General features: G+C 35.2%; 1 protein-coding gene across 2 annotated transcripts in view; it reads right to left on the bottom strand.

Moving 5' to 3' along the window:
- SEMA3E (semaphorin 3E) overlaps positions 1 to 25,606 on the bottom strand; it is a 244,158-nt gene that overhangs the window by 47,426 nt on the left and 171,126 nt on the right. For both annotated transcript variants that reach the window (XM_045827770.1, XM_045827771.1), the window contains exon 5: positions 2,450 to 2,543. In XM_045827770.1, the coding sequence (XP_045683726.1) occupies positions 2,450 to 2,543 (94 nt within the window). The remainder of the gene's footprint in view (positions 1 to 2,449; positions 2,544 to 25,606) is intronic.

The raw sequence follows: 25,606 nt of genomic DNA, 5'->3' as shown, positions 1-25,606 counted from the left end.
CATCTTTTCTCCTAGAGTCTTTCTTGTCCCATCCTATCCGCAGTGAACATGTGTGGTCAGAAAATACCACATTAATGCATTCTTTCCCTGTCAGAGTAAGCTACATGGAGCTTGCCAAATTCCAACTCAGGTAGCTCCATTTTTCCAGCCCAAATTCCTGCTGCTCTTTCAATTGGGTAAGTTATTTCTACTTCCTCTCCATTAAAGAGCTGCTGGCTGACATAGGTTATCAGATTTCCATCCCAGTGGCTGCTGCATTTCCACAGTGAATGAATGATCTCTCAAAGGTACTTTGGGATGAAAGCTAGTGGATAAATGTGAAGAATTATATTTTTATTTCTTCTCTTTGGAGGAATTATTCTATAACTTCTGTGTTTAGTTTGGAGGGCCCTTATGATTTGATTTCTTTTCTGAATAAGCGAAACAGCCACCCAGATGGCAAGCACTTCGCATTTCAGCAGAGTGTAATTCGATTTGGAAGTTCAATGAAACTCACTTGGAAATATCCCTCAAGTAATATTTGCCCTCTTAAAAAATTCAGTTTTAAATTTCTAGCTTCATGCATAGACAAACTCTAGGGAGCCTGAGTAGTGAGCGGCAGGATGGCAAAAGAAACTACTTTCAACAATTTAAGTAAATTGTTAAAAATAAATGATGTCCTAATCTTTTTAGAATTTCACTATACAGTTACTGTGTAATTGCTGACTTTCAACATTATTTGTACTACCCCCACATTTGTTTTGTTTCTTTGCTTATTCAGAAACCCTAGTGAGTGTTCCATTCAGTCAATATTTATAGGAGGCCTTTTCTGTCCAAGGTATTGTAAGGTAAAAGAAAGGTGATAAGAAAGTCTCTTTTATTCAGACATATTCCAATTTTAAATATTTGCAGCTAAAAACCAATAAAGCATTAGGAAAACACATCTGAGTCCATCAAATGCATGCATATTAATATATATGCTGCCAATCTATAAGAATTTCTACTAGTTATAAATCTGGCATTCTCATTCCTAAGGTTTGGATTCCTCCAAAGTCTAAATAGACTTAGACAACACTATTCCCATATTAAAAACCTCCCTTCCTCAATATTCTGTTTTCACACACACACACACACACATGCACACACATGCACACACACAGAAACTCAATATATCTTAAAAAATATTTTCTTTATAATTTTATATTCCTGAAAATATTACATCTTTGTATTCAAGCCTGTGAAGAACTTAATTACTATGTGAAATTCTCATCTTGTGAAGCTGAAGTAAATAAAACTTTCCCTATTAATTAAACCTAACAAGATTTTGCTCTACCAATGTTCATATTTGTAGAGTGAGATGGGGGAGTGTAGGAAGTAAGGTGCGAAGCCCATCAGAACCAACTGTCTGAAATAAGTTCAGTGAGCACGTAGTCTCTAGAATATATGGAAACATCCATATCAGCTCTAAATCAAGGATAAGATATTTTGATGAAGCATCAATAGGGAATTTTAGGATTTATCATTTATTTAAAATAGGAAGTCTCTATATGTGGTTTACACATCCTCATTTTCTGTAAACAGGCTGGCCTGATGTTAGTATATAACTCTACGTGTTGCAAATGAAAGAAATTTGTATATCATGCCATTCCTATATCAGAACCTCCAACGCTGAGAAAACAGGATGATTCCTGATAGCACCTGTGTGAAGTGTCAGGGATCACTCTCTTCAATTTTACACTTGGAAACTCATCCATCCACCTGTACCATCACAGTGGCAGAGCCCTTTAACAAATGTGCCGTTTTAAACCCCAAATAGTATGAAAGAGAAGAAAAAGTATATTGCTGTGCCTTATGTAAAGTTCTTGGGTACTTCATCTGATTAAACAGAATCAAACTGAAATCTACAGAACATGGGCATCTTATTCTATTATTCTAATATGGACATTTAGTGGTCATTTGAGCTGGCTGACTTCTATAGTTTATATTCTAGATTAACAGGAATTTATATAAATAACTTTGAAGTTTTCACTGAGGATGATTTTCTCTTGAATTCTACTGATACAGAGAAAGGCACCGAGAAGAAATTATTAAAAGTTCCCCTAAAATCATAGAATAACTAAAACATAAAAAATTGACATATGCTAAAATAGTTTAGTGTCTCTAGCTAAATTTTTATAAAATTTCACATGATTGAATTTTTGACAATAAGTGGTACAATACAAAATGCCTTATATCAGGTATTAAGTGACAATTCATATTTTCAGAGTGAGACACACATACTTAGTAACAATTGCACTAAGTTTACAGTCAAATTGGCTCAAGTGAGCATGGCTTGAAATTTAATATCATTGTTCCCAGCACAAACAGACATGACAAGGCAACACATATAAAGAAATACCAAAGGAATAATATAACTTAAGTTTCAAAACCAATATGACTACCACCTGATGAGTGCAGCAGCAATAATTACCAATTAACGTTGAGATGAAGGAGGAGTTGGGATCAAAAGGACACCTGCCCCTTCCTCTCTCGGTCCTGTGCAATTCCAGGTGAAACAGGGGATCCTTGAAAGAAAACCAAAAATATCATTATGTAGGTACCGACTTTAATTATTGACACAACAGGTACTGTAAACAAGGCACTGGATAGGAACATCAAGTTATGTAGGAGCAAACTGGGTGTTATAAATAAATGCATGGGTTTTGCAGGCCCACATGGGTTTTCTCACTCCTCCTAAAAAGTATGCAGGTGATGAAATGAATGAAATGAGCAGTTTTTATCACTTGATCTGACAGTATTACTTATTCTGAGTTGTGTCAGTTAAATGTTCCCAAGAAATGAAAACCTGCTAAAAAAAAAAGGTTACTGAAAAGAAGATTCAATAATAAACATGGTAATGGGATTTTATTCCATGATATCATTATTGATTTTTTTGGAATAGTCTGTAAAAGAAAATAATAAAATTTCCATCAACCATCTGAAATATTTATTTCCAATCATTTTTATTCTTCATCACATATTCTTTGTATAAATATCTAATATTTAATAAGTTAGAAATTACTGTATGATTACTTGAATATACATGTATATATAAATGTCATACTATGAGCAACATTTCAGTGTGACTTTACACAAATGAGGCACTTAAATATTTCCATGAAAAACTACTACTTTATTGGTTCCTACTGCAAGCACATAACCACAGACATTTTCTTGGAGTGTTCTCAGATTTCAAAATTTTCATTAGCATACACCTTACAAATAATTTTCATTAATTATGCTATAAATGATTTAAATAAAAGAAAGTTGGCTTGGAAAAGTGACAATAAAATTTAATATTAAAAGTCTTAGAGAAAAAATTACAGTTGACTTGAAAAACACAAGGGTTGGAGCACCTACCTCTGTGCAGTTGAAAATCTGCATATAACAATAGTCAGCCCTCTGTACCCACAGATTCCTGACCACAGATCAAAATAACAGTTGATGCTTGATTAAAAAAAATTGCATGTATAGTTGGGCCTGTGCAGTTCAAGCCTAGGCTGTTCAAGGGTCAATTGAACTTTGTAATAGAATACTGCCAATCTTGCCCACTGTGGCATATATGAGTAGCCCTGCCCATCCATAAATCCTGAACCTATAAGAATTCCTGGAGTCCTGAACAACCTCTGGGAATTACATGCACTTCCCTCGAAATTGATTTTGATTCTCCTAGCCACTCCATTCACTCCACTTTATCTTTTGTGGCCCTGTGTTGTTATTCTTCCTTGGCACACTTCCCTCTTTCTCTTTATGATATCTCAAAATCACCACTCTGATTCTCCCTTCTCAAAACCCTTCTGGTAAATGCAGAGTTCGCCTGCTCCCATAACCCTCCACTTGTATCCTTGGGGTTGAACTGTAGCCTACAGAACAAATATGTTCTCCTGATGCAGAATGTGACTGAACTAATATTTTAAGCCAAAAAATGTGTTACCTATTCAGATTTTTTACACAACTTAGTAGAAAGTAAGGGTCCCAATAAATCATGAGACACTTTTGTGTTCACTTTCCATGGATAAAAAGTCTGCAATGACACACCAAGAAAAAGTTTGTTCAAATGAATTATAACTGTCAGTCTTCCCTGTGAACACCCAGAAGGGGTTTCATCTAAATTTGCAAAGTGAGTAGGTCTATGGATACGGCTATTGCTTGCCCTTTTAGTCAGTGTCACTTTACAAAATTTTGGAAAAAGAGGTAAGTTATGCATATGATACATTTTTTATTACGGTCAAAAGTCTAAATGTTTGGATATAAAGCTGTTGAAAAAGAGATACTGAACTGCTTTTTTTTTTGGCGGGGGGAGTGTGTATTTACTTTTCACTGTACACTTGTACTATTTGATTTTTTTCTCTCTTCTAATCTTTAGTTTATTCTTTTAATTGACATATAACATTGGTTTCAGGTGTAAAACATCATGATTCCATGTGTGTTACAAAATGATCACTGCAATAAAATAGTTAACGTTCATCACCGTGTGTAGTGACAAAACACTTTTTTCTGTGATGGTTACTTTTAAAATCTGCTCTCTTAGCAGAACTGCGTTCTTAAATTCAAACTTTCTATAGCTTCAAAATTCTGTGATAATTAACATTTTATCACTAATAACTGATAAAGTTGATTCATCTAATGGATAAAATTAGACACCTTAAACTCTAAAATTGAAATCGCAAAAGAAAAACAAGCACAATGCTTGTTTTTTCAAGTACAATACATGTATTTAAATTTCAACCGTCAATTGGGTGAAATGGTAAATGAAAACTGTAAGAATTCTAAGATCAAGAACATCTCAGATTTTGAAGAACTATGGAGTTTGATGAAGTAAATAAAGTCACAATTTCTTAGCAAAAAGTCACAGGTTTTTATAAATATAAAACCTAAGTTAGGATGCTGAGGCTGTGTTGATTGGTGAATTTCAGCACGTGTCTGAAGTAGCAATCCCACATATCAACTTGGGGGGAAATGGACTGAATCAACAGGAAGCTGTAGTCATGATGCCTATCACCCTAGCATTTTGATAACCATAAAGTGAAACCCGGAACAATACTGGGTCTTTTACTTATGTCTGAGGCACAATTCTGTGTAATATATAAAATATAAGTCTGCGTCTGTAAAAGACACACATTTTTATGAAGCCTCATCTTTGATTCTGAGAATACACAGCATTAAATATTGAATCCTTACACATCCTCAGAGATCTATGCCTCAGGTCCAAACTTAGATGCACTGTGACTGAACCTTTTCTACCTACCTCCAGAAACTTCGAGTCTCTATTTCTCATTTATTTGATTAATGGCTAAAACTATCTCAAAAATAGTCATTTAAAATAACAAATTAAATATCTGCCTCATTTTTATATGACTACTAAAAAACATATTGAAGTAGCTTAAATGATAGACACATCTATTATTTTATTTTAAAAATACACGTTCTCCATTTATGTGTGTGTATGTATATATATATATATAAAATCATGAGATACATTTTAAATATCTCACAAATTTTATTTGTCAATTATACCTCAATAATGCTAAAACTGCATGTGTTCTACTGTTTCCAATTTTTTAGCCCAGTAATGATTTTAAAAAGATGAACTATTGGAACATTCCTGCTTTAGTGAAGTACCATTATCTTTATTAACAAACAGAAGAAAAGTCCAAATCATCAGAGGGCACAGTCAGCTCATCCATTCAGAACATGTGCTAATAACACTCCTGGAGTCAAGCAATGCAAAGATGGAAACCTCTTTGAAGGCAACCACAAGGCGGATGTGACCTCCAGTGAAAATGAGTTCGACACCCCTGCTCTAGATCTTCCAGAAGGAATGCAGCCCTGTTGATACCTTAATTTTAGCCCACTGAGAATCATTTCAGACTTCTCACCTACAGAACAATGAGATTTTTAAAAATTATATTGTTTTCAGCTACTATATTTTTGTTAATTTGTTACAATAGCCATAGAAAACTAGTAAAACTCCTATGCGGACACTGCTTCCTGACTAAATCTTTTTAAATGAGGGCTCCCTTTTCACTCACACTCTACATTTTGCAGAGAAATACTAATATAATTGAGGCTCCCCCATCTACATTCCAAACTATAATACCATCAACCATTCTATCAATACTCACCCCATCAATCTATACAATCCTTTTAGTTTGTTGCTCTCCTTCGCTGACATCTACACCATCCAACTTCACAGGGTTCTTCCACATGCTAAATCCACCCTTACTCGGGAAAGCTTCAACGTCCATGTGCCCACTGTTCCACAGTCTAGCCCCATGGCTCCTATGTCCTCAGTGGCAATGACCTTCAGGGCCACACTGCATTTCAGTCATAACACCAAGGCCATACCATAGACCTCATCATTCAGTGCAACTGCTCGTGTAGAATAATAAGCTTGAATGTTCTGTTCTTTCCCCACAGCCTCTCTCCCTTCAGCTTATCTACACAACCATTCATAACGCTATAAATATTGTTTGACCTCATGCAAACTTCCAGAGTTGAGACCCTTGTATTTTTTTTCAAAATACTGAAGTCCCTTCCCCTTCTCCTCCTCAGTCAGCCCTCAATTCCTGTGTCCCTCGTTCTCCCACCCATGTGTGTGCCTTTCTCATTCTTAAACCTAGGATACTGGTAACTGTTAGAGAAAATCATTCCAAAAACGTAAAACAATGACTAACAATCTGCCCTCCAAATTGCCAAGACATTTTTATGTTTCATGGGCCGTGTCATTTTATAATTCCTCTGAGCAGCCACTTACTCAAGCACCCGAACTTGTGACCTTTCTGGACACTCGGCAGCCAACCTCACACCTTATGTTTCATGGAGAAAATAGGTTTAGATCATTTATGTAATTATTTTTAAAAAATCAGTGTTTCCTGTATGTCAGGGCCTCATCCTGGAACTGGAAAAACTTGTAAACAAAACAAAACCCCAAGACCCATTTTTTATTGTTCTTATAAAATTACCTCAAATAAATAGAATTTTCTTCATTTTGTTTAGCAACATTCAATGTGGTTTGCCTGCCCCTCGGCACTTATTGGATTCACAACTTTACTTCTTATCACCTTAGTTTTAACCCCAGCTTCCTGGACAGTCTCCTTGGTCCAGCCATTAATTCTCCACATTGCTGCCAGAGTTTTTTCTGGAATGTGAATTTGCTCCTATCATTTCCCTGCTTAAAATCTTCCATTGATTTCCAATAGCCTCCACAGAACAAATTCTAAAGTCTTTAGAATTTTCTATAAGAGAATTTAAACACAGGACTTCCTTATCTCTAAAAGGCTACCCTGAGTGTATCAGCTATTCTGAACTATGTGAAGATTTCTGAGTATCTCTTACTTGGGCCTGTTATTGTGTTTAGGATAATAATGATCATATAACATTAAAAATTCAGCACAGACTGTCACCGGCAGGACCCCTTCGCTGGGCCTAGTATTGCTTCCTCACCTTTTTTTGTCTCCCCGTGGCACCACACAGATCCCCTTTCGTATCATGTGCTTCTCTGTATTATAGCTGCCTGCTTGTTTGCTCTCTTCCCTCCTGGTTGGTGGGCTTTCTTTGAGGAAACTGCCCATGGGGCATTTACCTTTGATTGCCTGTGTCAAATAAAATACCTGGCACATAAATGCATTGCTGTTTATGTCATTTTAATAAATACTACCTTTAAGGAAACAAATTGCTTTCTTATCTCTTTTCTTGCAGGGCCCTTGTCTATTTTCTTATAGATCCAAAACAACTCACAAAACATAGTTGTGGCTAGGTATTTTGATTGGAACTAGGAGATGTGTACAAATTATTTGGGCTGTGATATGTTGTATATGCTTTCTTAGGGTTGCTTATACGGCCACATCATGGTTCTATTTTTTTCTATATTCGGATTGTCACTGTAAAACATTAAATTGCTACAACAACTAAAGGAAGAATAGATATGTTCCTAATTTCCCTAGCTATTCGATGAAGGTCATATGGTTTTAAATATACTTTTATAATTTATGATGGATTCTTGCCAGGATTAACACATTAAAGTTTAGGATGATTATAACATAATTTAATATCTCATGATAGTTATTAAAAATAAAATATTGAAGAATTATAAAGGTGATTTATTTTATCCCCTAAGACCTTATTAATGGCACTATGTAATTGAAGTAATACAGAGATGAGACAGGGAGGTACAATTGTTTGTTGGTTAAGGCTTTCCTTTTCCCATGGGACTGATTTTTTTTTAGGAGAAAAAGCTATTCTATGGTATATGGTAATGAAACTTCATTGCTGAGTTGAGACTAAAGACTGAGTTCTTACTTTTTTTCCAAACAACTTAACTTGATAGTAGCTTTAAGTAATTTAATTGAGCTTTAGTTGCATGATTTTAGAACAGAGGATTTCTTTAACTTGTTAAACTACATATGACAGAAAGATACACTGATCCAATTCCTTTTCATTTCTCAGGATTCAATGTATTATTTTTGCAACATTATACAATTGAGGTGTGAAAATTGTTAAAAACAAGTACAAAGAAAGAACATTTACCATACGGAGTAGTACTGATACTATGATGAAAAGCAGGCAAATTCCAAACTTTTATCGCTTTGCTTTGTGTAAATCAAGATAACTTCAAAATTAACTATGAATTTAAGGAGAAAGTTTCTCACATTATTTTGAGAGTTCAGTGTGGTCTTAAATTCAGTATATAATTTAGCGTACAATCCAATAAAATACTAAAAAGCAAGTAATGTAATTTTCTTCCATGAAGTGGAATTCTGCAACCAAACCAACCAGAAAAAACTTGAGGCATGATGACATTGTCAATGACCCCAAAGCAATCAAGTTTATGGTTCAAGTAATGTGTAATATTGGTGTTAACCCTACTGAGAATGTTGGTCACGACTTACACTGGCTTTCTATTATCTATGTTTTAACAGCTGGAATTTCTGCCTGAGTAACATGGCTTAAATTTACAAGGCCTGGCTAGCACTGACAGCCTAGGCTGCACTTTTTGTTTCAGTATGATATGAAGCTTTTCAATAGACCCTCCTGTGCTTGAGAGAAAGCAAGACATGTAGGTTACAAATGTGAATTGATGCATGAGCTTTTCAGAAAAAAAATGTTTGTAAAGAATAAATGGTGTATCTTCCCAGGAGAATTATCCCATTTAGGTCCTGAGGAAGCCTTCAGAACTCAGCAAGCCTACTGTAAGCTATTTTCAGTAGGTGTGAGTCCTGCATATCAGGTGTTAACCATGACGGCAATTAAAATGAGAATGTCCCATATGAAATACGTCTAAAGTAAATTAGAATATTACACATACTACAAGACAAAACAAAAAAGCATCTATTAATGTTAGCTATTCCTAATGGTTAGAGAAAAAGTAAAACACACAAGGCTCAGACACCTATGTCTGTCAACAATGAAAACCAAACAAAGATGCAGTTTGGGTACATAAATGTCTCAAACAAGTAACTATAATATGCACTTTAATTCTTTACCACATAGCTATTTAATAATCTGTAACACAAATTAATTTTGAATATGATTTGCTTTTTTACCATTTTTCTTTTTTCTGACAAGCAATAAAAACATTTATTAAAAAATATTTGAAACATCCCTTGAAGACTGAATAAATAAACAGAAAAAAATATAAAAATGAAATAAAGTTGTTAGTAAATATTTTAACTGTAAGGCTAACAGTTTTGCATTTCAATTGCCTTTGTTTGCACATTTTTTTCTAAAAATAATACATTGTTTGTATAATACTTTAAAATTTAGAAAGCATTCTTGAATACATAATCTTATTTCATCCTGAAAATAAGCCTGTGAAGTAAGAGTCCATAATGTTGTTCACATACATCATTTTATTTACAGAGCTGAGGAATCAGAAACAAGGTGGGGCTTTGCAAATCTGTCTTCCAGTTCCACATTTGTTTACAGTTCTGCTGCCCTATCTCCCATTGTAAATGGAGAAGAGTACATAGGTTTGTGTTGCTGGGAGGGGTTGATTGTCTTTTATGGAGGTATTTAATGTATAATCTAAGTTTAAAAATGTATAAGATTTTTTTAAAAGAAAAATATTTTATTTCATTATTTATTTACTACCTATGTTCTGATGTTTTTTCCCTTAATATTACTAAAAGATCATGTAGATACTAGCAAACATTTTTCTAAAGGCATTTAACACATTTCAGTAAAATTCTAAATCTTCTTGTGCTGAATTATAAATAAATATTTGCTTAAACCTATATTTGAAGGCAAATTAATCTTTCCCTCTTTTTTGTGTATCCTTTAATTATTACTTTGGGATTCCATTCTCCTCCTCACCCTACGAGCTCTAACCTTATGCCAGTATTCTCTTCAGCTCCACACTGGTAGCTCCATCTACCAGATAATGTAGGCCTGGGTGTACTAAGAGTATTGGAAGCAAGTACTCTCCAAACTTTAATAATGACATTGTCCTGAAGTTTGCTTTCACTAGAAACAGCATCATCACTGCTGCCTACCTCTTCCTCATCATCTTCTCAAGTATAATCATGTACTTCTCTATGTGCAAAAACCTTTGGTGCTTCCTCGTTGTTACTGAATAATCTCTAACCTTCATAGTTTGACCCCAGGCTTGATCCCTCATGATTCTCACCATCCAATCAAAACTCAGCAGCATGATCTAATTGACTTTCTTTCAAAGTTCTATGCATGGTGACACCCACAACTCTTTGATTACATTTGCCCTTTGGGAAAAGGAAATTCAATCTTCCTTTCCTCTACAACACTAACTCCTACTTAGTGGGAAAATACTATTGAAAAATGACTTTACTGATATTCTCCAAGACTTCCCCAGGTAAAATTTCTCTCATGGACTACACTATGTACCTTTTGTGGCATTATTCCCACTGCATTGTGATTATGTATATATGGCTCATCCAACAAACAATTAAGAAGCCTACTGTGTTCCAAGTATTTAGTCAATATTCAATGTAAGACGCATGATGCATGTTACACATTTTAAACCCCATAAAAATTAAGCAAAGTAGCCTCCTCTAATTGTCAGTTTAACAAATACAAAGGCAAATGAAGAGGTGACTACAAGTGATATACATTATAATATAGCAAGCTAACTTTTTCAATAATAAATCTATTAACTATATTTCAATTTCTAGTAAATACATTTTAATAGTTGAATCACATTAGAAAATATATCATTTCAATGGCAGAAATAAAATTAGGTCTCTGATACTATTTTCCCATAACCTAGGACAAAAGACAAAGAAAAAGAAGAAGAATGATAATAGGAATAGTAATTAGAGTTAGAATAAGAGTCAGGATGTTTTATAAAGATAGTTAATCTAAAATAGAGATAAGAAAGGTTCTGATTTGTTATTTCTCAAGTCTCATAACCTCTTTCAACCTCAATTTCATTACCTATAACAAAAAATAATTTTTCTGTGCTGTTATCTCCTATGACTTCTGTGAGAATGAGAGAAAAAAAATGAAGATTGAAAACTATAAGAACTAGAAAATTTTAATATATGAAATCATCTTATGTGAAAAGAAAACTGATTTCTTACAAATCCAAAGGTTTGCAACTGGGTTTCTTATCAAACCCAACGGTGCACAATGCTGATTTCATTCAGAATTTTGTTTTTGTTTTTGTTGTTCTACAGTTAATTTTAAAATCTTGTTCTATATTATAAGAAGTCAATGTTGTATAAGAATGAACATTAATATGGATAGAATTTCAAAGAACTGTGGATAAATGATGGATTATTCAATGAATGGTGTTTGGACAACAGGACTGCCATTTGTAAAAAAAAATACAGTTTGATCACTACCTCATGTCGTATAGCTCTATAATCAGATTCCAGGTTGACCAACAATTTAAACATAAGAAACTGGATTATACAAGGAATAGAAAAAGCTATAAAAATTTTGTATATAATCTTGGGTATGGAAAAAGGCCCTTTAAAATAAAACACAAAGTCCAGAAGATATAAAAGAAAGATTGATAAGTAATATAACAAAAATTTAAAGAAAAATACTACAAGGAAAAATACCACAAACATTTTTCACTCAAATAGAAAACAAAGGCTTTCTTTTTTCTTACTATACAATGAACTCATACACATCAATAAAAGACCAAAAATAAAAATTTTAAACCATCTGGAGCCATAGATGTACACAGGGGGCTTGGAATATTTTTTCATTCTAGAAATCAAAGAAAGCTATCAAAACTATTAGGGTTATATCACAAAGACTTAGATGTCAACTTGAAGAAGTATCTACTGTCCAAGAATATGGTAATGTTTCCATCTATAACTGAAAGGGATTAAAATAATCCTAAATAGCCCTAAAAATATGAGCAGCTGAATGTTGGCAATATTAGTTGGAAATTTCTTGAAAGCCATATTAGAAAATGTCATATTATAATAAATACCTGGTCTGAGATTAAGAAATTGGTATTTTAATTATTTGAAAGATGAGAACACTCAGCCTTCTTATAATTATAGCATACATACCAATATGATACATTTACCTTATTATCATCTATGTTTGATTTTGTAAAAAGTCAAGTTTAATGTGATAGAAAATGCATTACATATGTCTACTCAACCCCTTCCTGGAGTACCTAGTTATTCCAACTTTAAATTTATAAGTCATATTGAAACTAGAACAGCATTTTATAACAAATTACTCAAGTTGCTTACTAGGAATCTCTTTACATAAAAAAATTATATAATATTCAAAGCAGAATTATATGTAAAAAGGCTGATGAAAATAAAGCTTTGCAATCATTGGCATCATGGTCTAGATTTCATAATTTCAGTTCCTGCTTAATAAAATGCCAGTAATTTTAATGAATATAACTATGGCTGTTTTTTGAACAGTTATGAACATGCTGTCCATACATTTTACAGTGACTTTTGTAGAAGAAAACAAACACTTGTTCAGTGTAAACTTCAGAGTCAGTAAATACTTGTTCAGTACACTGCGTGGTGAAATAACTGGCAGAGAACATCCAACCAACAATTGGATTGAACTGTGACTGTTTCTTAGATAAAATATATGGTATAGATATAATTTATAGATGTGCATATAATAATCTCTAGAAAATAAAATCATTTATATATTTTAATTTGCAAAATATTAAATAGGAGATATTAATGTTATTTTATTATTAATTTATATTCATTTAATATTACATAGGGATATGCCAGAGATAATCATGAGTAAATGTTTATGTATACTTTCAAAAATTTAAATGAAGAAAGGAAGTAATTATTGAGACATTTACACATGACAAGAAATGAACCATCCTGACTCAAGTCAGCTTCATGATCTAGATTTCTCTTCTGCACTGATTTTCCTGTCCACCTTCCCTGAGCTGACTATCCTCACTGTTATTCTGACCACACACAATGAAGCAAGAGTCAAAATTCTTTTTTGGGGACAAAGCTGCATTCTGTGAAACTATGAATATCTACTTTTCATGGGAAGGAAGTCATAGCCACTTTTTAATATGCAGACAGCCCTCGGAGCGATTCTTCATTTCTGAGACCCTGTTCCCTTTCACTTGGACACGTTTGAAAACTCCTCAATTCTATGAGTGTTCCTGCCACTGACTGAGTCATACACGATCACAAAGGATCACAGTCCTGAGTGAGGAAAAAAAAGGAATTTTCTGGTAAAAGGAGGAATAAACCCCCCATCTGCATGTCTAGTAAGAATTAGACAGCTGCAAGGGAAAGGACACTTCTTTAACAGGCGAGTTGCCATCCCGTCCTGGCTAGAACCACACAGCTCTTGGAGTTAATAGCATCAACAGAGGAAATTTTGGAAAGCAGGGTTAATGTGCAAAGTCTTTCATGGTTATCAGAGGAGTCTGGGCCATGAATTCCCAGCTTTTTCTCATGGAAAGAGGAAATATATACACTTGTAAGGAAACATATTCACACTATTGTATTCTATATAGTTAGAGGTGAGTATTCCAAAATTATTTTTAAAGCCAATAATAATGACACCCATTTTGTTTTTTTTGTTGCCAGGCCACAGTCTAATCTGCTGGGCACCTGAAATGGGAAGCACCGCTCCATAACCCAGTCCTGAGCATGAGACTGTGTGTTCCACCTTTCTTTTTGCATCTCACTTCTCCCTTGATCAAAACACAAGCATTGGCTTATTACACAAAAGTTAAAAAGGGATGTGAGCATGTTCTTAGCCTGTTTTTCTGTAAGATTATGCAGGAAGCTCATTCTAGTAGACATATAATAAATTGGAAATAAAATTAAGAGAAAATCAGCATGTTTTACTAGGACTACATGACCAAAGATAACAGAATGTAGAATAAACACGGTACCTAACATAACTTCCATATGTCATCATTTCAGTGTGCACTTCAATTCAACATATACTTCGGTATTGGGTGAACAGAGGTGTGTTAGGTGGTGCAAATGTAGTAACAATTCATCTCTGTAGAGCACTTATCAAGCTTCAAAACACTTTTACCTAAGCATTGTTTATAGTTTATCATAAATCTTTAAGATACATATTTAAATACAGTGATCCTCCAAAGAATATCACAGGAGAGTATCATATCTTCTGGGCTCTAGATAAGGAAATACAAATAGTATAATGACTATCTCAATGAAAAAGTCTTATAATGAGGCACAGATAGGAGAATAGGAAATTGGTACCTAATTCTAGCTCTTGGGGTGGAGTGGTCTGGACTGAGAGAGACAGTGGTGACATTCTGGGATTTTTTTCTTAACGATTTGTATTAGGAATGCTATGTCTCAGATATTGTGCTAACAGCACTGCTTATTTATTGTTACTACAACTTTATAAGACAGATAATTTTATCCTCCTCTTATAGATCAAGTTTCTGAAGCTCCATGATATGAAATTTATCCAAATTCACACAGCTAGTAACAGGAAGATCTAATTTCAGTCTCTCAGCCACTCTCCTATAATAGGGTATTTTAGATGCAGAACAAAACATTTCATTCAAGGCTTAGATGAAGGGCTGGGTAAAAAAGGAGTGAATAGCTCTGGCTGACTGTAACCAAACTTGTGTAGGGGAAGTTTAATAAGTGGGAGGGAGAGAAGACTGAGAAAGTATGTTACAGCCAGACTGTGAAGGACACCAGCTTTCTGAGATAAGGCATTTGGACTTCCTTCACTTGATGTGCTGGGGTAAATCATGAATTTTTTTAAAGGACTCATTGTTTAGCACAGTTAATTAGACAGCAGAGAGACAGCTGGATTGAAGAGCAAGTGAAAATTGTAAGGCAGCTAAAGGAGATAATCAGGGAAAATAATGGTTCTGGCAGAAGGAAGGGAGAATGGAATGGATTGGAAAGATAGTTTTAAGATACAGCTGAAAGAATTTTGCCCCTGATTCAACTTACAGAGAAGTTGGGTTGATAAATACAATGTTGAGGTTTTAAGCACAGGTATAAAGGGAAAGAGTAATATCTTCTAACTGTGATAAGAAGCACAGTAAAAAGGAATGAAAGAGGAATAGGTGTTTAAAGAAACATGATAAATTTCATATTAAGAATGTGTTTGACTAATAAAGTTGGATACTTTTTAAATGACACAGAAAACTAGAAATGCAATATAGGTTGTCAAAAATATATATTAGAACCCGGAATTCAGATTTGTGAATGAGCTTGTGACAGTTGATGCAATAGTTGATGCCAATGGGGAAATTAAAGAAATAGGATGCTGACAAATGCTGCTGTTGGTGGTGATGTGGATAGCTGACAATGACATAGCATTTGTTATTCACTGAGCATTACTCTAGGTGCTTTACTGATATGAAGTCAATCCTCACAACACTCCTGTACACAAAGTACCAGTACTAGCTTTACTTTATAGAGGACATTGAAGCAGAAAGAGGAGTGATTTACTCTAAATTACTCAGCCAGTAGGAGACTGGGATTAAGCCCATAGGTGTGGAATTATTATGGATAGATAAGAAAATGGATACAGATATATAGCTGTATATATCTGAGCCACATATTGCATGGGTTGTTCCAGAGTGAAGGAGAGAGAGGTCTGAAAGACACAATCCAAAGTGTTGGCGGTGATTTAGTCCAGGGAAGGGACTGAGATCAGAAAACATTAAAGAAACACTTTCAGTTTGTCTCTGTGTTGTGAATGCCTTACAAAGGGGAAGGCAATGACTTGTGTGACTACAATGACTGAAACAATGCCATTACTTACATAGTAAATCCGTATATCATTATAACCACTGTTGAAGCTATGTTATATTTCCTTCCAGTCCATATAACATTTTTAGTATTTTATTTCATAGAGCTTATGTTGAGTTTTACTTGGGTGTCAAATATTACATTCTTTCTCCATATCTTTAATAAATATGTTTTAAATTCCAGTGCTGTGATATTTTAGCTGCAGAAACATTTCTTTAGCCCTGATGTTTGCTGATGTTTAAGTAGATGTCACTATAGTGAAGACGTTATCTACCACCCTGGTTTTATCTTAAGCAAGGTAAACATTCTCCACTGAACTGTCTCGGTGTCCTCTTGACTCCTGTTACTTTTGTCCTCTCATATATTTAGCTGATGTAAATATTATGTTATCTCAACTGGGGACTTAGTCACCTGTGGGGAAAGAAATGGGAGTCCTTCAGAAAGTTCTCAGAGGAAAACACCATCTATGGAGGGTTTGTCTGCTAACCCTCATTTTCTTCCTTTCTGTGTTTGCCAAAGTGTGGCACTGGCAGGCAGGGTTTTTGTATGTTTGTTTGCTTTATTGCCTTTTTGCATGCAACATTTTTTTAGGTCAGCTTCTATATTGTGTACACAATGGGTTGTCACCTAGTCCCTTTCCAGATGTTCCTGGCAAGGTCCTGAGAAGCTGCCGGGAACTTTTCTGCTTCCCATGGGGAGGAACTGCTCTATCAACACTACTATGTGATCCTAAGCACCCTCCTCCAGTCTGGTTGGACATCATAGCTAATTGTCCTTGGACTTTCTAGTATACGGTAGCCCTTTCCTCCTTAGCAGCCTAAGCTGATCCAAGTTTTCCCTTTGGTAAAATCCTTTTAGTAATTTCAATAGAAAATCAACAAGTAGGTGGTTCTTAAGAGGTAGAGGGAATAGTTTTATTATCTATGTCTGGATCCAATCAAGAGACAAAATACCACACAGTAAGTTAAACAGGGGTCACTAATATAAACAAATATTAAGTGATCACAGGAGAGCAAGTACAAAGATGACTCGGGAGCTGAGGAAGGACAGACTGGGAGGGGGGGTTCAAATCTCTTTGAAGAGTGTGTGGTGCCAGCCACTAAATGGTGAAGAAGCTTGTGGTATTGCCCAGTCGGAGCTGGTTCACTGTCCCCAGGTCAGGTGCACAGGGCATAAGTCGGAACTTGGCGGGAGCTCCATCCACAGACCCCAGCATGAGGTATGGCACCATGGGTGGGGTGGCTCTTGGGCTGGCCAGCCGCACAGGCCCAACCTGTGCCTGGGGAGAGGAAAGGGCTCGGGGAAGTGACAAGCTGAACTGTCTGGGGGTATGTACATCCCCACACAGCTCTCAGGCTGCAGGGCTGTCGCTGACTAAATTGAGAGCTGCGGCCAGATGCTAGAGGAGTTTGGTGTGGCAGGCACCTCATCCTGGAGAAAACCACAGGGGATGGGTGGTGGAGAAAGAGTGTACTCTTCAAAAGTCTGGTGAAGGAGGTCAACCAAGGAGAAAGGCCTCTTCCAGAATGCTTCTCATCGCCATCTACTGGTGCCGGATTAGGGATAATTACAGCCCCAGAATCCCTTCCTCCTTGTCACATAACACGACCTAATCACAGGGAGTAATGTCATATCACTTTTACCATATTTTATTGGGTAAGAGCAAGTTAGAGGTCTGACCCACTCAAGGGAAGGGGGTTATACGGGATGTGGATTCTGGGGCCCAATTTAGAATTTGACCTTGCAAGCTGCAATATTCATAGTCACCCCAAACTGGAAGTGACCCAAATGTCCCTCAAAAAGTGAATGAATAAGCAAACTGAGATATGCCCTGTTACAAAATACTCCTCAGCAATGAAAGGGAATAAACTATTGATAGGCATACCACTTGATGCATCTCAAATGCTTTATGCTAAGGGATAGAAGCCAATCTCAAAGTTTGCCTACTGTGATATTCCATTTAAATGACACTCACAAAATTATAAAACTTTTGGGACACATAACAGGTCAGTGGTTGCCAACGGCTGGGGAGGGGCTCAGAAAGCTTGACTACAACTCCTAGTAGTAATGGTAGTTACCAGAATATATGCATTTGTTAAAGTTCACAAGGTAAATTTAGAATACATTTATCAAATAAAAGTGAATTATATATAGATATAAAATTAAAGATACTTCAAAATAAACAGACACAAAAATTTGTACATTTTTTATGTTCCTACCAGACATACACAAATGACTAAATACATTTAAAATATTTGTATTTTCATAGACTAAAATTAACTTTATTTTATTTTCCATATATTTGATTATATATTTGCTCATTATATCTCTTTAGTGAATTATTTCAATGACAACTATTAGGATTATGTTGGACCATAAGAAACAGAGATAGAAATGGCAGTCTCTTCCTTAGAGACACTCCAGCACGTGCATAGAAACCATAATTCATAATTAAAAAAAATTTAAGTTCAATGAAAATGCAAAGGAAAAATAATTAACTTCACCAAGTGGAGGCTGAGATAAGCACACAGAGGAGAGATGTATGAGCTCAGTCTTGAAAAATGAGTTAGAATTTTCAAGCAGAGAATAAAGATGAAGATTTTTTGTTTCTTTAGGTAGAGGGCCAGCATGAGCAAAGATGTAAGGAAGTAAGAGAATGCCATATCTTTGAGACATGGGCCAAAAGGCTGTGAGTGCCGCACTGATCTCTTAAAATAAGGGGAGCCAGAAAGGTGGTGTAGGTTCTTCCTGCTCCTCCTATCATGAGATTCTCCCTCTTTTCACAACCCGAATTTTAAGACTTTTATTATTTAAAAAAAATGTTCCTTTACAATGTCTCTAGGAAATTAATTTCTGGATTTTCAGTAGGTATAAGAAATATGGATGTAGAATTCTGGATAGAGGTCACAACCAAGGATAAGTTCTTTGAGTTGGCTATAGATAATAGAGAAAGCCATGTGAATTAATGAGAACATCAAGGAAAGCATGCACTGTAGGAAAACACATACCAAGGATAGAATTTCTGCATCACAAAATTTAAAGGGCTGAAAAGGAAGACTATTCAGAACTTTAAAATGAAAAAATAATAAAATAAAAAGTAAAGAGGAAAGCTAATATACAAAAACATAAGTACCATCAAACTGCAGAGAAATACCATAAGATGAGGAGTTAAAAAGAAACTTATTCGGCAACTAGAAAGTCATGAGCAATAGTAAGAGGCCAGTTTTAGCAAAGTGATTGCTGTATGCTGGGAAGTTGAGGAATGGAAAATACAGACAATGCTTGCCAGGAATTGATGGGAAATTCTGAAGTTACCAAAATCAGGAAATAAGTTTATAGGCCAAATAGAAGTGAGGCTAAATTTTTGTTTGTTTTGTAATTTTTATTTTAGAAAAAAGTCTAAACATTTTTGTGGACTAAAAGGAAAGCGAGTAAAGAAGAAAAAATACTTGGCAGATTAAAGTAATGAGAAAGGAAAGAGACTTGATAAAAGGTATAGATGGAATCTTGGTGTCTTCATCTGAGGCAGAAAAATGTAGCATTAAATACTTACATTTAGAAGTAGAAAGAGGAGAAATTATGAGTTTTTACTTTATGGCCCCCATTTGATTTTTATTAATAGGAAAGCATTTCAAATGCTGAGAGTTAAGAACTAGGAAGTCAACATTGGAGACTTAATATGCAAAGAAAAGTTAACATCGAGTGTACATTTCTATGCCCCAATCCCTAGGGCATCAGCTTCCCCAGCTATCTTGTCTCATAAAATCCATACAGCTTTGGCAAGCTTCATATTAATATAGAGACTAAAGGTTACAGATGAGGAAGCTTAAGTCCAAAGACATTAAGTACTGACCCAAAGTCACACAGGCAGTGGGTAGCCGAACCCAGATTTGAAATTTCGTCTGTCCAATTTCAAAGCCTGCATTCTTTTCAGTACATTATTTTATTCCCTATCCCACCTCCACAATGGTAGTGACTTGGAAAATGTGAGGAGAGTTAATAAAGGGCTTAGAATATGACTGACTACACTGTAAGTGGGCTCATCTGAATAACAATGATGAGAACCAACATCCTCTAATTGTCTCTAATGATATTCATCAGTTGAGCAGCAGCAGTGGAAAAAGTAGAAAGCTTCAAATGAATCAGGGTTAGTAAATTGTAAATGTGAATATATAAAGAAAAAAGTGGCTTGTGGTGGTGTTTGTGAATCACTGCAGTGAGGTCTCTGCTGTATCAAGACAAAAGTAAAATCTGAAGGGATTGGAGAATTGACAGAATAGGAAAATGTCTACAGACAGCTGTGGATGAAGATCAAGTTTAAAGGAAAGAATGGAAGACTGGAAGACATGGATTCACACAGAAGATGCCTCTGTAGATACAATTATTACCATCATAATTAAATTCTTCATAAGGCACTTTATAGTTTACAAAATGCCTTAGTATGTGCACATTATCTCATTCAGGAAAGAAGCACTCCTGAATGAAAACAATTGACCTTGGACCATGAAGCCCAAGTGTGGCCACTTACTGTACAGCTTTAAGAAGCAACTTAACTTCTTTTCACTTTTCTCATTTGGTAGATAAAAGCAATAATTCCTTCTTTGTGGGCAGTTATGGGAATCAAAGCAAATGACCAATATCATCTGGCCCATGGAATGTACTTGATACAGAGTATTATATTTATTAAGGTTCTTATTGAGGCGATTTAATTCTTACAATAAAAAAGACATATTCATGGATAGCAAATTTTAAATTTAGAAGATGCCATCATCTCATTTTACAAATAAAAAAACGGGAGATTAGAGAGAAGAGCACACTTTCCTGAGGAGGTTGAATGAGGATAAGGCTACAACTTGTTAATTTTGTTCCAAAATTTTATTCCAGAAAAAAAACACCTCAATCTATATATTGATCAATTTATATAAACTACCAAAATCTGACAAATGTTTCGGATATGAGAATATGGGTTGACATAGAAAACCACATTTAACATTTTAATGTTAGAAGAAGGACGGCAGTTGTTGGAGAAAAAAGAAAGGCTGACTCAGAAGTTTCTTTATTCCAAATACAAAAAGGAAAAGTTATTTAAGAGGAAGAGAAAAACTGGGGGATCTGTGCTCTGCAATGGCACCGAAGGGACAGTGTAGAAAATGCTGACGAAGACTCCGCAGTTGGTTTAAAGGCGGTGGGGGCAGGACATAGCACCGAAGCGCCCTGCCAAGTAATATTGCTCCCCAAGATCAGGATGCTAAAAGGACTCCATTCTGTTTGAGTCTGCTACATTCCTTTTCTTCATTTTCTTGTAGGAAAATCATGGTGATAAGGAGCACATCAAGAATCCTGAATTTCTATTGAACTTCTCTACCCTCTTTCTTACCTTTCTCCATCCAGCTGCTTTATCTACACAAATGCTCAAAATAAGTTTTCTGGCAAATATATCTACACTGAAGAGTTTTAAAAGTTAACACAGTAAATAAGTATAATTGGACTTTACTTGCCTTAAAATATATTTTAACTTCCCTTTGGAAACTAGAACCTGACAAAAGTCAATTTGCCAGACTGAAAATATGCATAATTTTAATTAAGCCAATATTTTAATTAGACTACCAAATTTAACTCTATGTGCATCTGTTCTATATCATGTTCATAATTAGCAATAGTATAGCATGTGTTTGAATTTTTAACTAACTTATCTTGAATACACTAATAAAATTCATCTTAGTTGTACAGAACCAACACATTATTCAATCCTCTAATGTTACTCAAATGTATTAGTGAAAATACTCTTGAAAACAAAAAAGTCCAACCAGGCTAACATGTGTTCTCCTTACCGTCATTAAGTTTCAATGAATGTCAAATGTATCTTTAGAGTTAGAGAATTTTATTAACACCTTAAGAAATACTTTTCAAGGTTTCTCTGTAATCTCAAGAGAGTATTTAAATACCAAATTCATTTGCCATTACTTCCAACCTAAAGAAGACTAATGCGGCTACCACAAAACATCCACCATCACTCAAGAGCCATCACAGAAGGAAAATAAATCACCTGCATGCCACAGTATTATACACATACAAAGTGATAAACTGTGATAACCAGTTCTTGACTTGAGGCACAAAAGTCCGTATGTAGAAAGTCTCTGCTTTTTCTATATAACGAACATATATTGTGAACACTGTGTATTATGTTGCTAAGGTTCCTTATAAAAAGAGTTATGTCAGAACTATATCTCAAAGCTCAAATAAAAGTGCTAAAAGTAGTTAATTTTATTGAGCACTTACATCATTAATTGGCTAAATTTTTAATTTAAATATTATTTTAATTATATTTCATATTAAAAATTCATATTTAAATATTATATATGTATGTAATTCTCACTACTGACTCTATAAAGACAGTATTATTGAAATTCTTAGAAGATATCTAGTTGAGTTACAGTGAAAAATGAAGATTCAGTTATTCCTAAATCCAGAACTTATGCCATTAATGTCTACACTCATCCCTCCTAATGAGAACTATATCACATATTTTTTTTCCTGGACTTATTTTGTTGACAAGAAGGTCAATATCATAATCAATCAATATTGGTTTTATTCTCCTTTCCTGTTCTTGTTTTCCTATCACCTCTTTTTACCCAACTGTTCTCTTCCACCACTTTACCCAGTTTTATTTTTGACCCTTGTTTTAAATTTTCTACCAGTTTAAAAAGGCACCGTTATCTTCTACTGAGTATTTTCTCTACATCCAACACTAAACTGGATATTTTACCTTTGCTCCTTCATGAAATCCCCAACAAGCTCCACCTGGCAAATGTCAGGCATCTCTTAAATGGCCAACAAAAGACAACTCAAGAGTGACTAAAAATTTCTAAGTCTCAATTAATACACAAAAAGTACTCAACTTTATTAGTCATGAAGAAAATGAAAATTAAAACCACAATGTGATATCACTACATACACACCAAAATGACTTTAAAAAAAAAGGTAATACTCTGTATTGTCTGTGGAGTGCAGAGTAACTACAACACTCATACATTTCTGCTGGGCTTGAAACTGGTAGAATATCTAGAAAACAGTTCAATACTATTTGCTCCAGCTGAACATATGCATCCTCTATGACATAGTAATCCTGTTCCTACAATACACTAAGCAAAAACATGCACATATGCTAACAAAAAGACATGCACAAGAATGTTCATTCCAGTGCAATAATAGCACAAATGCTGTAACGACCCAAGTGATCAGCAAAAGACTGTAAATATACTGACATATCCATACAAAGAAATACTACACAGCAATGAGAATACATGAACTACAACTACACACAACCTGGATTTTTCTTACCATATTATTAAGCAAAAGAAGCTTGAAACACGCACACAAAATATGTGTTGTGTGATTTCATTTACATAAAATTTTTAAAGAGGAAAAACTAATTTATGGCAATAGAAGTCAGAAAAGCCATTATTTAGGGGAGATGGTGACTTTAGAGGGGGAAAACAGAGATTATGGGGTTCTGATGATGTTTTTTATTTACTGATCTGTATCCTGGTTACAGAGATGGGTTCAATTTCTAAAAATGAATCATAGATATATTTTTGATCTGCACAACTTTTTGTATGAATTTTATAAGTTGCCAAAAAAGTACACATAAAGTCTATTTCTGCTGTTTTATGCTATGCTGCTTACTTTATATTCTATTGACCAGAAAATTAAAAACAAATGATCTATTATTATGTTATCACAAAACCTGTTCAAGAGTTGGCAAAATTTACATGAATAAAAGAAAAAATGTGTGTGGGAGGGTACTTATAAATTCTACCTTATAACCATTTTAACCAATTTCTTACTTTGGGTTTGTTAGAATCTTAGAGTTCTACATCAAATATCAATGTAACAAAACCCATTCATGCATTAATTCACCACAGACTCAATGATTCTACGATTACTACTAACTACAAGATTCTAAGCACTTAAGAGTTTTGAGGAAGTTCATAACCCTGTAGTCCCTGAGGAACAAATGCAAATGCCTGGTCAGGGCCAGGCAGAGATGGCAGACTGGAGAAGAGGCTGGGTATAAGCATTCATTGTGTGAGAGGTGGGGACTGTGGATACTGTTCATCACGAGCTCCTATTGAGGAGTGGGGCAGCAGCTACTTAGCACCAACTGATTCTTTTCATGTCAGTCCAGTGGAAATCACAATCTACTATGTGAAACCAGCCAGTTTTCAAATGCAAGCTCTATTAAATAAACAAACAAGAAATACTATTTGAGACAAACAGAGCACATCTGTGAGCTGAATCGGACATATGGCTCTAGTTTATAATGTCTAATTGAACTGGAGACATGACTGCTTACTGGTCTACACCCACGAGCATCTCATGTGCCCTTTAGATGCCCAACCACTCAAGCATCAGACTCACTCTCTGTCTGCTTCACTGTAGCCTCAAGATAAACAGTTACAAATAAATCACATTATGGTTTATTCTTACTAAAGAATACTGTGCAGCTATTTAAATGAATGAGAGAATTACTATGCCCTAACAGATATATAGTAATGCCCATGAAGTTTTGTTTTTGAGTAAAAATAAACAAAATAAGGCCTTCAGGTAGAATATGAATATTTTTGTTATTATACAAACATGCACAGACATTTCAAAACATAAATATCAAACTAGTCACAAAAAGTGCTGTGGAAGAAGAGGGCAAAAGTTGGTAGTGGAGCACTTTCATGTTTCATTTTTTGACTCCTTCCATGTGTTCATATTTTTAAGTAGAAAACGAGCCCTCACAGCACAGCTCACTGCTCCCTAAGATTCTGACTTGCTGCTTTAGTAACAGTTCTGGCCCAATATAAGCCTCTCCAGGCCCCTCAGTCCCCAGGGCCAACAGGGAAGTTGCTTAGCAACGCTGTATCACCTGGTTTCTCTCTTCACCTTCTCTTTGCTCACAGACACCTGGTACTGGACAGCAAGGCTTTTCACTCCCTGCCTCACACACACACGGAGAGGGGAAAGGAGAGCTGTGCGTGTAGTGCAGCAAACATTCTGCCTTTCCAAGAGTTTCCATATGACCACAGTGAGACAAAAACCAGCACAAAGAATGCTGTTTTCCTTCCCACCAGATCATGTCATCAGCTTCCACTATTATGACTGACAGGAGAGAACAACTTGAAGGAACAACCCCTTCATTCTGAGGCATTTTTGAAAAACTTTAGGGATTTTAAAAACCACAAAAATGACAGACTGCAATATACTGGAGAGAGTGTCATGCTCACCTTTTAAGGCTGCCTTTTCTATCACCTGCACTGAAAAAAGCCTTTTGATTTGTGGTAAAGAATGCATAAAAAAACAATGTGGTGAATGGCTGAGTGCCCAATGGACAAGACATC

Source organism: Phyllostomus hastatus, unplaced genomic scaffold (genome assembly GCF_019186645.2).
Source record: "Phyllostomus hastatus isolate PE091 unplaced genomic scaffold, TTU_PhHast_1.1 phas_scaffold_78, whole genome shotgun sequence".
Taxonomy (NCBI): Eukaryota; Metazoa; Chordata; class Mammalia; order Chiroptera; family Phyllostomidae; genus Phyllostomus; species Phyllostomus hastatus.
The sequence above is the reverse complement of the archived record's forward strand: the minus strand, read 5'-3'. Positions and strand labels throughout refer to the sequence as shown.